At 40.3% G+C, this 15,529-nt stretch overlaps 1 protein-coding gene and 1 pseudogene across 2 annotated transcripts in view; one reads left to right on the top strand and one right to left on the bottom strand.

The window, feature by feature from the left end:
- The window catches only part of DZANK1 (double zinc ribbon and ankyrin repeat domains 1), a 134,750-nt gene that overhangs the window by 40,765 nt on the left and 78,456 nt on the right, over nt 1-15,529 (bottom strand). For both annotated transcript variants that reach the window (XM_023731409.1, XM_023731408.1), the window contains exons 9-10: nt 11,040-11,153; nt 1,503-1,595 (exon numbers count right to left, since the gene is read on the bottom strand). In XM_023731409.1, coding sequence (XP_023587177.1) covers nt 1,503-1,595; nt 11,040-11,153 — 207 coding nt within the window. The remainder of the gene's footprint in view (nt 1-1,502; nt 1,596-11,039; nt 11,154-15,529) is intronic.
- On the top strand, nt 5,755-6,861 carry LOC105756275 (adiponectin receptor protein 1 pseudogene; annotated as a pseudogene).

The raw sequence follows: 15,529 nt of genomic DNA, 5'->3' as shown, positions 1-15,529 counted from the left end.
TATGTCCACACAAATACTTGTATGTGATTATCCACAGCAACATTATTCATAATAGCCAAAAACGAAAACAACCCAAAATGTCTATTAACTAGTGAATGGATAAATAAATTGTGGTACATTGATACTGTGGAATATTATTCAACAATCAAAATGAAAGAAATATTAATACATGTAACAACATCACAAAAACATGGAAAGTGAAGGAAATCAAACACACCCAAAAAACTACGTAATTCTAGAGAAGGTAAAACCATAGTGACAAAAGAGATCAGTGTGTTCTGGGGCTAATGATCAGGAGAGGGGCTCATCTGCAAAGGGGCCTGAGAAAACTTCTTAGGCTAATAGAATTGTTCCATATCTTCACTGTGGTGGTAGTTACATGATTGTATATAATTACCAACGTTCATTAAACTGTATAATTAAAATAGGTGAGTTTTATTGTATATAAATTACAGTATTTTTACGTAAATTATGTGCACCTCCTATGTTTGTTTGTCAACTGCAGCCCTCTCCCCTGTGAGGTATTTTCATAAATGCTGCTATGCCAATATTTTCATATGTTGCTGTAAAAAAAATCAGCATAGCGCACTTACAAAAATACCTCGCAGGGGGAAGGCTCTGTTGGCAAACAAACATAGAAGGCATGCGTTATTTGCATAAAATTACGATATACTCAATAAAGTTGTGAAGAAAAGAAATCTTTTCAAATCAACCAGTCTTAGACTGTCAGTGATTAGACACAATCTTAAAAGATATCTTGTCCAAATCCCCGTTTGATACTGTATTGACCATACTAATCATCACACGTTTGTCCAGTTTCCCAAAGAATTTCTCAGGGATGAGAACAAATTCCACATACAGTCTAAAATGCATTTAATAGTCCCAAAGAAGCAATTTTTTTTCTTCTAAGTTGACAAGTAAATGCCAACTTCTTTTTGGTAATGTTAGGCCAGGGGAAGAGCTGACCAGAAGGAATTTTAAAAGCCTCCTCTTCATTAGAAACAGTTTATAAACAAAAACAGATCATCTAAGCTGAACCCATTCACTGTATTTAAATTGCACGTACTCCTGTTTATTCATTTTAACACTCAAAATAGGCTGGCAGGAAGCCTAAGAAATGAGTGATCGCCATGTTCTCAACGTCAAAAAGCAGCACACCTGCATGGTCAAAAAAGACATAACTGCAAATGCAATGTGATCAGTGGGCCCATTTCCCCACTGGCCACCACCAGCTTCCTGTGAAAATTATTGAAAAAAATTGTAAGACATTGCCAAATTTATTGAACCTCCTTAAAGTTAAGACTTTGAAAACATTTTGGATCAGTACAGTCCTCTCCACATATGCAAATGTTGTTTCAGTTCACCACGAGAAGCTTTCTGGTGTCTCGCCACCTTCCCACTCTCACTCTCATTCCAGATTATATTTCTTTCTGTTTAACATTTTTTAACATTGAACATTTAGTATCCAACAAATGTAGGCTTGGCACAGGCAGTCAACCTACCTCTTGTGACAAAGGCAGCCCCCCCTCACAGGTAACACAGTATCTCAGGTGAGCAGGGTTCCCTGTGCCACAGGCTTGGCAGATTACCATCTCCTGGAAAAGAGAAAATTAGAAGTTCATGTTCCTCTGAGCAAACAACCGTACAAAGAAGTCATTACGTAGTACTTTTGACAATCAGCCAGCTACAGACCCTATTACAACACCCAGATTCTGAAGTACTAGATTGATTTAGGACTTACTACAAATAAGTAGTGGCAGACACAGCTTTAAAAAGAAACAAAAATGGAAAGAAATAAACCAACTGAAAAAGAATATTCATTTTGGCCTTGAAAGGCAAATTGAAAATTTTGTACTGCTTCTGTGTGAGGTTTTTCATTTTGTTTTGTTTTAATGTGAAAAACTTGATCATCAGTAGGCTGTCCGTTTCATGGTTTGAACAGCAAACACAGGGGCCCAAGACCAGCAGCAGCCTAGGTATTTTCAAGAAGCCTGGTTCTTGGACAGGTGTTTACCCCCATGGGGCTTAATGTTAAACATAAATTTATGTTTGCTCTATAGTTCCTCACTTAGAAATGGAAAGAGTAGAATGATTGCCTTACAGAATAGTTTCTTACAAAGTTAAGCATAGGCTTACCATTCAGTCCAACAATCGTGCCTCTAGGTATTTACCCAAGTGAGATGAAAATGTATGTCTACGTATAAACCTGCACTCAAATGTTTATAGCAGCTTTATTCATAACTGCCAAAAATTGGAAGCAACCAAGATGCCCCTCAGTACGTGAATGGATAAGCAAACTGTGGTACATCCACACAATGGAGTATTACTCAGTGTTAAAAAGAACTGAGATATCAAGACATGAAAAAACCTTAAATGCATACTGCTAAGTGAAAGAAGCCAGTCTGAAAACACTACATAGTGTATGATTTCAACTACAAAACATTCTAGAGAGGCAAAACCATGTTGTTGTTGTTTTCATTGTTGGCTGCTGTCAAGCTGTCAGTCGATTCCAACTCACAGAAACCCCACAGATCAGTGGTTGCTAAGGGTTCAGGGGGAGGAAGGAGGGATGAACAGATGGAGTGCAGGGCATTTTTAGGGCAATGAAACTATTCTGTATGATACTACAGTCATGTACACAAGACATTAAGCATTTTTACAACCCATAAGCCTGTACAACACAATAAATGAATCCTAATGTGAACTATGGACTCCATTTAATAATAATGTATCAATACTGGTTCAGTAATTTTAACAAATATACCACAGAAATGCAAAATGTTAATAGGAGAAACAATATGCATGGGGGAGGGAGTGAGAACTCTGTACTTTCTGTACAATTTTTCTATAAACCTAAAACTGCTCTAAAAAATAAAGTCTAGCACTTCACCAAAGAAGACATTCAGGTGGATAACAGATACATGAGGAAATGCTCATAATCATTAGCCGTTAGAGAAATGTAAATCAAAACTACAAAGAGATATCATCTCACCCCAGCAAGGCTAGCATTAATCCAAAAAAACACAAAATGATAAATGTTGGAGAGGTTGCGGAGAGACTGGAACACTTACACACTGCTGGTGGGAATGTAAAATGGTACAACCACTTTGGAAATCTATTTGGCGTTTCCTTAAAAAGCTAGAAATAGAAGTACCATACGATCCAGCAATCCCACTCCTTGGAATATATCCTAGAGAAATAAGAGTCTTCACATGAATAGATATATGCACACCTATGTTCACTGCAGCAGTGTTCACAATAGCAAAAAGATGGAAGCAACCTAGGTACCCATCAACAGACGAATGGATAAACAAATTATGGTATAGTCACACAATAGGAATACTACACAACGATAAAGAACAATGATGAATCCGTGAAACATCTCATAACGTGGATGAATCTGGAAGGCATTATGCTGAGTGAAATTAGTCAATCACAAAAGGACAAATATTGTATGAGACTACTATTATAAGAACTCGAGAAAAGGATTAAACACAGAAGAAGACATTCTTTGATGGTTACGAGGGTGGGAAGGGAGGGTAAGGGTTATTTACTAACTAGATAGTAAATAAGAATTATCTTAGGTGAAGGGAAGGACAACGCACAATACAGGGGAAGTCAGTACAACTGTACTAAACCAAAGCTAAGAAGTTTCCTGAATACAGTCAAACACTTTGAGGGACAGAGTAGCAGGTTTAGGGGTCTGGGGAACATGCTTTCAGGGGACATCTAGGTCAATCGGCATAACAAAGCTTATTAAGAAAATGTTCTGCATTTACTTTGGTGAGTGGCATCTGTGGCCTTAAAAGCTTGCAAGTGGCCATCTAAGATGCATCAATTGGTCCCAACCACCTGGAGTAAAGGAGAATGAAGAACACCAAAGGCACAGGGAAAGTATTAGCCCAAGAGACAGAAAGGGCCACATAAACCAGAGACTTCATCAGCCTGAGACCAGAAGAACTAGATGGTGCCTGGCTACCACCAATGACTGCCCCGACAGGGAACACAACAGAGAGTCCTGGATAGAGCAGAAGAAAGGTGGCGTGCAGAACTCAAATTCTAGTAAGAAGACCAGACTTAATGGTCTGACTGAGACCGGAAGTACCCCAGAAAGCATGGCCGCTGGATTCTCTCTCATCCCAGAACTAAAACAATTTCTGAGGCCAACTCTTCAGACAGGGATTGGACTGGACTGTGGGACATAAAGTGATACTCATGAGGAGTGTACCTCTTAGCTCAAGTAGATACAAGAGACTAAATGGGCAGCTTCTTTCTGGAGGTGAGATGGGAAGGCAGAGAGGGTTAGGAGCTGGCTGAATTGGACATGAGGAATCAGGGGTGGAAAGGAGGAGTGTGCTGTCACAGTATAGGGAGAGCAATTAGAGTCACATAACAATGTATGTATAAATTTGTATATAGGAAAAAAGAAAAAAAGAAAAGGATTAAATACAGAAGAAAACATTCTTTGGTGGTTACGAGGATGGGGAGGGGGGGAGGGGGGAATTCACTAACTAGATAGTAGATAAGAATTATCTTAGGTGAAGGGAAGGACAACACACAATACAGGGGAAGTCAGCACAACTGGACTAAACCAAAAGCTAAGAAGTTTCCTGAACACAACCAAACACTTCGAGGGACAGAGTAGCAGGGGCTGGGGTCTGGGGACATCTAGGAGACATGCAGGTCAATTGGTATAACAAAGTTTACTAAGAAAATATTCTGCATTCCACTTTGGTGAGTGGAGTCTGGGGTCTTAAAAGCTAGTGAGCGGCATCTAAGATGAATTAATTGGTCCCAACCTACCTAGAGCAAAGGAAAATAAAGAACATCAAAGACACAAGGAAAATTTAGCCCAAGAGAAAAAAGGGACCCATAAACCAGAGACTCCATCAGCCTGAGAGAGAAGAACTGGATGGTACCCAGCTCCCACCAATGACCCCCCTGACAGGGAACACAACAGAAAGTCCTTGACGGAGCAAGCGAAAAGTGGGGTGAAGAACTCAAATTCTAGTTAGAAGACCAGACTTAGTGGTCTGACTGAGACTGGAGGAACCCTGGAAGACATGGCCCCTGGACTCTCTGTTAACCCAGAACTAAAACTATTCCCAAAGCCAATTCTTCAGGCAAAGGTTAGAGTAGACTATAAGACATAAAATGATACTCGTGAAGACTGTGCTCCTTAGTTCAAGTGGATACATAAGACTACATGGGCAGCTCCTGTCTGGAGGTGGGATGAGGAGGCAAAAAGGGCAGGAGCTGGTTGAACGGACACAGGAAATCCGAGGTGGAAAGAAGAAGTGTGCTGTCACATTATAGGGATAGCAACTAGGGTCACATAACAATGTGTGTATAAATTTGTATATGAGAAACTAACTTGAGCTGTAAACTTTCACTTAAAGTACACACACACGCACACACACACACACACACACACACACAAAAGAAAGTCTATTAAATTAAAAAAAGAAAAGATGTGGGGAGAGGGCACTGAAGATCCGGGGCCACTTGGCCACAGGCCGCCTCCAGAGCCGCGGGATGTAGCGCTGGGGACCGCAGCCCCCAGCAGAGCTGGCCCGCCAGCGTGGCCTGTCTACCACCGGGAGATTTCTGCCACCTGGGGCTGAGAGGCCCCCACTTTTCCCCAAGCTGAAGCTGCAGGGTATTGAGGTACCAGACAGAAACCAGTCTTCCCACAAAGGACCTATGGTGGCACAGGGCAATGGGGCGCCTGCCAGTAACAGGGAAACTGACACGGTGGAACTGGCTGAACTGGGACCCCTGCCAGAAGAGAAAGGCAAATGGGCAATCACCAATCCAACCAAAACTGAAGAAGAGCAAACATGCCTAGTGCCCCAGGAAGAAGAGGAGGAGGGGCGGGTACTGACGCTTTCCCGCAAGCCCACCACGCCATGGAGAAGATGGAGGAGTTTGTGTATAAGGTCTGGGAGGGACGTTGGAGAGTCATCCCGTATGATATGCTCCCTGACTGGCTGAAGGACAATGACTACCTACTGCATGGCCATAGACCACCCATGCTCTCCTTTCGGGCTTCCTTCAAGAGCATCTTCCGCATCATGCAGAAACTGGCAATATCTGGACCCATATGCTTGGTTTTGTGCTGTTTCTCTTTTTAGGAATCTTGATCATGCTCATGGCCCCTTTACAGGAGAAGGTGGTTTTTGGGATGTTCTTTCTGGGTATAGTGCTCTGCCTCAGCTTCTCCTGGCTCTTCCACACTGTCTACTGTCATTCAGAGAAAGTCTCTCGGACTTTTTCCAAACTGGACTATTCAGGGATCTCTCTACTGATTATGCGGAGCTTTGTCCCCTGGCTCTATTACTCCTTCTACTGCTCCCCACAACCACGGCTCATCTACCTCTCCATCGTCTGCGTCCTGGGCATTTCTGCCATCATCATGGCACAGTGGGACCTGTTTGCCACTCCTAAGCACCAGCAGACAAGAGCAGGAGTGTTCCTGCAACTTGGCTTGAGTGCTGTTGTGCCCACCGTGTACTTTACTATCGCTGAGGGCTTTGTCAAGGCCACCACAGTGGGCCAGATGGGCTGGTTCTTCCTTATGGCTGTGATGTACATCGCTGGAGCTGGCCTTTAGGCTGCTTGAATTCCTGAGTGCTTCTTTCCTGGGAAGTTTGACAGATGGTTCCAGTCTCATCAGATTTTTCATGTCCTGGTGGTGGTGGCAGCATTTGTACACTTCTCTGGGGTCTCCAACCTTCAGGAATTCCGTTATGGTCAAGAAGGTGGCTGTACTGATGACTCCCTTCTCTGAACCTTCCCACCAGAGGGGTGGAGGAGGAACTTCCCAAGTGCTTTTAAAAATAACTTCTTTGCTGAAGTGAGAGGAAGAATCTGAGTTGTCTGTTTCTAGAAGAAATCTCTTAAAGAATTCAGTAGCAGCCAAGCTTCAACCCATTTTCACACCCACTGGACAATAAACTTTCCATTTCCCTAGCTGGAAAGGGAGAGAATGTTCTACCTTAGCCATCCCCCTCCTCAGCAAGGCACCTTGTCCCCTCATAGAGACAGTACTCTGAAGCTCATGTTGGGATTTTACCCCCTCTTCCAACCATTTTGGGAAAAAATGATGGACTGGGACTCGTCAGAAATTGTTTCTGGATGAAAATGTCCTTCCCTTACTCCCATCCTTTCTTTGTAACCTGGCTTACAACGGGCCACCCATTTTCGTAGCATACTTTTCAAAAACAGTTATAACCTGGTCCCATCCTTCTAGAGCCTAGATCTGCTTACACAGCAGGAAGAACAAAGCCATCAACTTTTACATAGCCTGGGTAATCATGGAAGTGGTTCAGGCTTCAAATAACATGAGTTTTAATTTTTTTTTTCTTGACAGAGTAATGTAAAATTAAAATGGGAAAAGATACTTAATATTTAATACTAAGCTTTAAAAAGAAACCTGCTATCATTGCTATGTATCTTGATGTGAAGACTATGATGATAATAAAAGAAAGTACAGGGGAAAAAAAAAAAGTTGGGGGGAATGGTAAGTGCAACTTTCCAAGTCAGGAATATGTGGTCAAATTCCAATACAGAAAAAAGGAAGGAAGAAAGAAATGAAAGGAAGAGGGGGGAAGGAGGGGGAGGGAGGGAGGGTGAAAGAAACAGAAGAAGGAAGGGAGGGAGGGAGGAAGGGAAATGATGACTAAATAGTCTAACCAACAAAAACCAAACCAAACCCATTGCCATCCACTAGACAGAACAGAGTAGAATTGCCCCATAGGGTTTCCAAGGAGCGGCTGGTGGATTCAAACTGCAGACCTTTTCGTTAGCAACTGAGCTCTTAACTACTGAGTCTAACCAGAGCTCAGCTATCAGAGGTTTGCTAACATCTATTTAGTTAATAGGGAGCCCTGGTGGCACAGTGGTTAAAGTGCTCAGCTGCTATCTGAAAAGCTGGTGGTTCAAAACCACTAGCCACTTCATGGGAGAAAGATGTGGCAGTTTGTTTCTGTAAAAATTTACAGCCTTGGAAACTCTATAGGGTAGTTCTACTCTGTCCTACAGGGTGGCTATGAGTTGGAATCAGCTCGAAGGCAATGGGTTTGGTTTTTGGCATTTAGTTACTGGATTATTCTATCAGTGCCAGGATACTATCTTCTTTGATTGTCAGACCAGTGATGTTCAAATGCTCCTTTCTACTCTAGGAACTGTGGTATTTAGTATCCCGAAACTGATGTAGTGTGCTCTGAAGCAGTTTTAGGCAAATAGGATGATCAAAAAACTAAAAGCCCAACTCCTGGACCTTCAGTGTCACTAGGTAGCCCTGTGAAGTCTCCAGCCTCTTAAAGTCTGATTAACTCCATTTTAATAGGTCTTCCTAGGACCCAGAGCCAATTCAAGAAATGCAGTTCTCAACCCAGAGCACTCCCAAAGTGCAGAGATGGGCTGACTGCTCTTCATAGTGGCAGAGAATGACAATCTTGCTCTTCATGTTTCCTGACCCTCCCTGGTTTCAGCATTCCTTCAAGTGGCTTGAAGTCTCAATAGCACAGTCTGCAGCTGGCCAGAGCTTATCTGCTAGATTTAGGGCTGCAACCTTCCTAAAGATGTTGTCTCAGAAAACACCTGGTAAAACCCATTGAGAAATAAAATAAATTTTCTGTCCCTGTTTAAAAATACTGAGATCAAGTAAAAATAACTTGGTTGCTTGCAGCAGGAAATACCCTAGGAAAAGAATACCGTAAACCAACTAAACCAGCTTATTTAGCAAGTCCAACAGTTTGCTCAGCCAGACTTACTTCAAGACCCTCACCTTGCAGGGCTCACAACCCAAAACTAGCACATCATTAACTGAGGCCGATCCTAACTCTGCTCAATCCCAACCACGTCCCTGTCTGGCAAGACCTGCTTTAAAGTCACTCAGCCCCAGCATTTGTTGTTCTTGTTAGGTGCCTCAAGTCTACTCCAACTCACAGTGACTCAGTGTGACAGCACTAAAACCCTACAAATACCTTTCCCTGTCTTCTCTTTCCTGGGACACTACTAAGACTCTGTCAAGGTGGTGGTCTACCTTACTTCAGCAAGCCTAACGAATGTAGTTTCTTGATCAGCAGGCCTTTCTGTGGTCTCTGAGGTGGCTTGCGACATATGCCATGGCTCACTTCCCTCTAGAGCAGAGGCCATGACCCACAGTTAAAAACCATTTTTATCACAATCCGCCACACGCACACACACATATGAAAGTTTCATGAGAAAATACTTTCCCCTACTCTGCATGATGTATTCTGATATTTCCCATTTTGTTTCTTTTTTTAAAATGTTATTGTAACCCTTAAATGTATTTATGACCCTCTAATGGGTTCCTGTCTGCAATTTTTAAAACTGCTCTAAGGCTTACAGCCACTCAGAGGATGATCCGGAACCCAGGCCACTGTCAGATTGTCGTAAAGAAGATACTAAACATCTATGAAGAGGACTTCTAAAAAAAATCCATACCTTCATTTGCCATCTCATCCACAGCATTTGCAATGTATTAGCTAGCTAGATTGTTCTAAACAATTTAGTGGAGCCAACTTAGTCACTGGGATAAAACCCATAGAGCCACTGGGTCGGTTTCAGTTAAGAGCAGAGCGCTTAACCATTGCACCACCAAGGTTCCTACTAATCACTATAGAAGTCCTGTATTTATCCTTAATATAAAAAACAAAACCAAACCTGCTGCCATTGAGTCAATTCCAATTCATAGTGACCCTACAGGACAGAGCAGAACTGCCCCATAGAGTTTCTAAAGAGCGGCTGGTAGATTCAGACTTTTGACCTTTTGGTTAGCAGCCAAACTCTTAACCACTGATTTAAAAATTAAAGGGAAAACAATGACTTTCTATATTTTTGTACCTCCCTGCCTTTCCACAAAATGGGAAGAACTCTGGATTTCAGATACTAAAGACGGCATGGTATATACTGAACTTCATTCACAACTATACTCCTATTCCTCATGTTTTGAATAGTCCAAAGAGTTTGGAATGATATTATCTTCAAACATCCTGGGAAACCGTATTGGTAAGAATACGCTCTGCTGTGACTGACAGAACACACAAAATAACAGTGGCTTAAACAAGAGGAAAGTTGATTTCTCCCTCTCATGTATAAGAAGTCTGGAATAGGCTTCCAGGCTGTATGGTGGCTTCCTGTGGTACCTTCTAAAGTTTCAGATTGAAAAGAGTCATCTAACAAAAGTAAATTTTCATCTACCTGATTTTGGCCCACTAGTTCTTCAAAATCTCATTTCTGAACGGTTACAGAGTCTGGGACATTTTGGACCTTTCACAGTGCAGGGGAGCTTGGAGGTAGAAGAAGAAAGGACTAATCTTTTCTCTCATGAACTTCCATACATCTCACCCGCTTAGAATACACAAGGTCATTTTAGGAGTGCTACAGTTTTGACTGTACATTAAGATCATGCATTTCCCTCATTGCTAAAAATTCTTGCTTTTGTATCCCCAAAATCTCTTTACTAAACCTATTCTATCCTATAGTGATCTTCACTTGGGATTATAGAGGTGTTAAATAGAACTATAAATTAAAAAAAATAGAGAAAATACACAGTTGTATGTTCTATCAAAAAAATTTTTTACCATTTGTCTAGCAAATTTTTTTGAAAGTTTGTGATTATATCTAACTTTTTCAGTTATCTGACTAGTATTCTACATAATAGGTGCCCATAATCAAATAAAGGAAAGGGATGCACTAAGCCACTTTAAGGACAAGATTATAAGTCAATATTCATTGCAATGTTCAAGTTTAACTATATGGATTAAATATATATATATAATTTAGCTATTATACAATTTGTCCTCCAAATTCATGTTCAAGAAACACATTTCTATGTATCTCCTACTGGTAACTTAAACTCTTGGGCAGCATGCCTTTGCAAAAATTAGAGTGGATTTTGTTCACAGGCATTAGCTTATCAGTTGTTAGTCAATTCCTCTAGCTGAATAAAAACATTTAATTATTCAAATTACTTTCTATGCTTTTACAAAATTACATATTTTCTTTACCTTCAAATGGAGGCTGGCCTGTGGCTGCAGCTGCAGAGTGAGAGGAGCATCACACACCACACAGATGGGAGTATTCATGGGTACCATGCTTCCACATTCTACACATAAGCCCATCTGCACAAAGGAAGAGGTCAGGTTTGTCTTCAGATGCAAAAACTGAAGATATAAGCAGATCTTAGAATGTAAGATTTAATTTGCTTTTATAAAATAACCTTTAAAGTAATTACCTTTATTATTATTTTATTCCTATTAAGAGTAAAAACATACTTATTGTAAAAAAGAGACATGTTAAAAATATATATATCTGCAGGAGATTGACTTACAGCATGATGGAGTAAGGAGGTCGACAAATCCTCTCCCCAAAAAGCAATTAAAAAATTGGGTAAAACTGTCAAAAAACCATTTCAGTACCCTAAAAGTTGACCAAAGGCATACAACAAACGGAAAAGTTTCTGCAAACTACTAAATTTCAGATAAGAACACTAGGCGTCTGTGCAGTTCTTGCCTGGGGCTGCTCTCATCCTCACCTAACTTTATCAGCATGGTAGTTCCTCCAGGACAGGGCAGGCTGTGAAAACCAGAAGTTTTGTGACTGCTGATGTACAGGGCTCACTTGATTTGGAACATTGTTAGTTAAAGTGATTATCTCGGTGTCAAGCTAACAGGCAGGACCAGTGGCTCCACTAGCTTGAGATTGTGGTCCTGTTTGGGCAGTCAATGTGGACTGGCAAAGTAGCCAGAGATTTAAGATAGTGTTCCTGGATGTAAGTTAACTATACAAGGCTTGATAAGCTCTCCACATATCCTTAGTTGACCAGAGGCTGCGAGCATGTATATCATAAACCAGAGTGGGCCCAAGCTACCTACACATCCCTGGCTGACAGAGATTGCAAATGGAGATGCAAGAGAACTCAGCATAAAGTAAAATCTGGGCTGTCTTGAATACAGCCTGAAGTTTGAATGTTCTCACTAGCTCATGTACAGATCCATCAACAGAGAGGAAAAGCCTTACAGGCCTGGAATATTTGAGCACAACTTCTGACAAATCTTCAGCTGAACACTAAGCTATGTAGATCCAGGGGTGACTGGGCTTAAAAATTAAAACAAGAAAGAATAAAAGCTGACATCAGTGGCCATAACATTGCAGGAGAGACAGACATCCAAGCAAACAAAAAAAACAAAACAATGCTCGAAAGAAAAAGTCAGAATCCAGAGTTGCTACAATATATCACTGAAAATGTCCAGTACTCCAGAAGAAATAACAAGACATACAAAAAACAAGAAAGAGTGACCCATATTTGGGAAGAGGGTTAAGCAGTCAATAGAAATTGTCTCTGAGTATCCCCAGATGTTGGATTTAGCATATAAAGACTTCAAAGTAGCTATTATAAAGATGTTCAGAGAACTAAAGGAAACCATGCTTAAAAAATTAAAGGAAAAGTATAATGACAATGATCCAATAAATATACATGGTTTGTGTTAGTTGCTGTGGAGTCGATTCTGACTCATGGTGACTCCATGTTATATAATCTCAGTAAGAGGTAGAAATTAAAAAAAAAAATTTTTTAAAGATGTTAGGTGAAGGGAAGGACAACACACAATACAGGGGAAGTCAGCACGACTGGACTAAACCAAAAGCTAAGAAGTTTCCTGAACACGACCAAACAACTTTGAGGGACAGGGTAGCAGGGGTGGGGATCTGGGGACCATGGTTTCAGGGGACATCTAGGTCAATTGGCATAACAAAGTTTATTAACAAAATGTTCTGCATTCCACTTTGGTGAGTGGCGTCTGGGGTCTTAAAAGCTAGCAAGTGGCCATCTAACATGCATCAATGGTCCCAACCCACCTGGAGCAAAGGAGAATGAAGAACAACAAAGACACAAGGAAAATATTAGCCCAAGAGGCAGAAAGGGCCACATAAACCAGAGACTCCATTAGCCTGAGACCAGAAGAACTAGATGGTGCCCGGCTACCACCAATGACCATCCTGACAGGGAACACAACAGAGAGTCCCTGCCTGAAGGAGCAGGAGAAAAGTGTGATGCAGAACCCAAATTCATGTAAAAAGACCAGACTTAATGGTCTGATTGAGGCTAGAGTACCTCCCGAAGACATGGCCCCTGGACTCTCCGTTAACCCAGAACTGAAACCATTCCCGAAGCCAACTCTTCAAAGATTAGACTGGACTATAAAACAAAATAATACTCATGAAGAATGTGCTTCTTAGTTCCGGTAGATACACGAGACTAAATGGGAAGCTCCTGTCTGGAGGTGTGATGAGAAGGCAGAAAGGGATGGGTTCTGGCTGAATGGACACAGGAAACCTGGGGTGGAAATGGGGAGTGTGCTGTCACATTATAGGGATAGCAACTAGGGTCACATATCAATATGTGTATAAATTTTTATATGAGAAATTAACTTGAGCTGTAAACTTTCACCTAAAGCACAATAAATTAAAAAAAAATTTTTTTTAAGAGCCAAATTGAAACTCTGGAGTTGAAAAGTAAAAAACAAACAAACAAAAACTGTAATAAAAAATTTGCCAGAGAGATTCAAGAGCAGATTGGAGATGACAGAAGAATCAGTAAACTGGAACATAATTCAATAGAAATTATCCAATCTGAAGAACAGAGAGAAAAAAGATTTAAAGTAAACAGACCATAAAAGACCTGTGAGACAAATCAAGCCTACCAACATATATATATTGGATATCACAGAGGAAGAGGGGAGAGAGAAAGGGGAAGAAAAGAATTTGAAGAAATAATGGCTGAAAACTTCCCACATTTGATGTAAAACATTAATCTACAGATTCAATAAACTCAACCAACCCCAAGAAAGATAAACACAAAGAGATTCATACTTAGACACATTATAGTCAAATTGCTGAATGTCAAAGAGAAAGAAAATGTCGACAGTAACATGAGAAAAACTACTTACATATACATATGGACAACAATTTGACTGACTTTTCATCAAAAACAATGGGGGCTAGAAAACGCTAGAATAGCATATTCAAAGGGCTGAAGTAGAAAGTAACGGCCAAACAAGAATTCTATAACCAGCAAAATAATCCTTCAAAAAGGTAAATAAACACATTTTCAGATAAACAAAGACAGAGAGAAACTGCTTATAGACTTTCCTTACAAGAAATACTAAAAGAAGTCCTTCAGGCTGAAAGGAAATGACACCTGCATTCACAGGAAGAAATGAAGAGACCAGATGTAATGAATATGTGCGTAAATATAAATAACTCTATAAATATTTCTTTCTCTTAACTTCTTTAAATGATATAAGGTTTATAACATATATAGATGTATTACATACAATAATATATATTACATAAAAGATAAAGAAATGGGGACAAAAGGAGATATACTGGAGAAAAGTTTCTAATTAAGTTAAATTATTCTGAAATAGACTGTGATAAATTAAGGTGCATGCAATCTCTAGAGCACCATTTAGAAAATAACTTCTAAAAAACAGTAAAAAAAATTATCATGTGCATAAGCCCTGTACATTAGCAGTCACAAAGCCTGTCCTGCCCTGGAGAAACTACCACACCAATAAAGATAACAGAGGAATTGAAATGGCACATTAAAAATTATGTATTTAACACAAAGAAGTCAGGTAAAGTAGGAATAGATGCACAAAAAAGACAAGAGACAAATAGAAAACAAACAGCAAAATGGCATACTTACCATACTCACAACCATATCAATAATGATATTAAGTGTAAATAGATGAAACGACATACTCAAAAGGCAGAGACTGTCAGATGGATAAAAATATGCTGTCTACTAGAGACAAACTTTATATTCAATGACACAAATAGGTTAAAAGCAAAGGTAGAGAAAAAGATATACAATGCAAACAGTGACCACAAGAAAGCTGAAGTGGCCATGTAAATATCACAGAAAATGGACTTTAAGACAAGAAATATTACTAGAGACAAAGGGAGAGATTTTGTAATGATAAAAGGGAATAATACCAGGAAGATATAAAAATTATGAATGTATACGAACCTAACAACATACCCCCCCAAATACATGAAGCAAAAACTATAAGTCAGACTTGAGGTAAGACTCCATCTATCACTTGACCACCATAAGCCCCTAATTTTACTGGTGGCATTTTGAGTCACCAAGAATCAGAGTCAATTCAGAATAAGTGCCTAGTAATCCCCCCAAAGTTGGGGCATTTCCTTTCCCCCAATCACAGTCACTCTAGTAAAGGCCACAAGTCCCTTTGGGAAAGGCTTTAAGGAAGATCTATTATTACATATACTTGCAATGCTGCAGGTCCTTCCTCAAGAAGACCCAGTCTCCCTTTAATCAATGTGCTCTGGGTTTGTGAACTGACTTAGGTGTGGAAACTCGGTGAGAAACTGGGATGCTCCACTATGGTGACTCAAGTCATGTTTCTGGCTACAAGACCTACTGTTTTGTTTCATTTTTATATAGACGGAGCAATACTCTAGTAAGCTGCCC

Source organism: Trichechus manatus, unplaced genomic scaffold (genome assembly GCF_000243295.1).
Source record: "Trichechus manatus latirostris isolate Lorelei unplaced genomic scaffold, TriManLat1.0 scaffold00042, whole genome shotgun sequence".
Classification (NCBI taxonomy): domain Eukaryota; kingdom Metazoa; phylum Chordata; class Mammalia; order Sirenia; family Trichechidae; genus Trichechus; species Trichechus manatus.
Note: the sequence above shows the minus strand (reverse complement) of the source record. Positions and strands in the feature narration are given on the sequence as shown.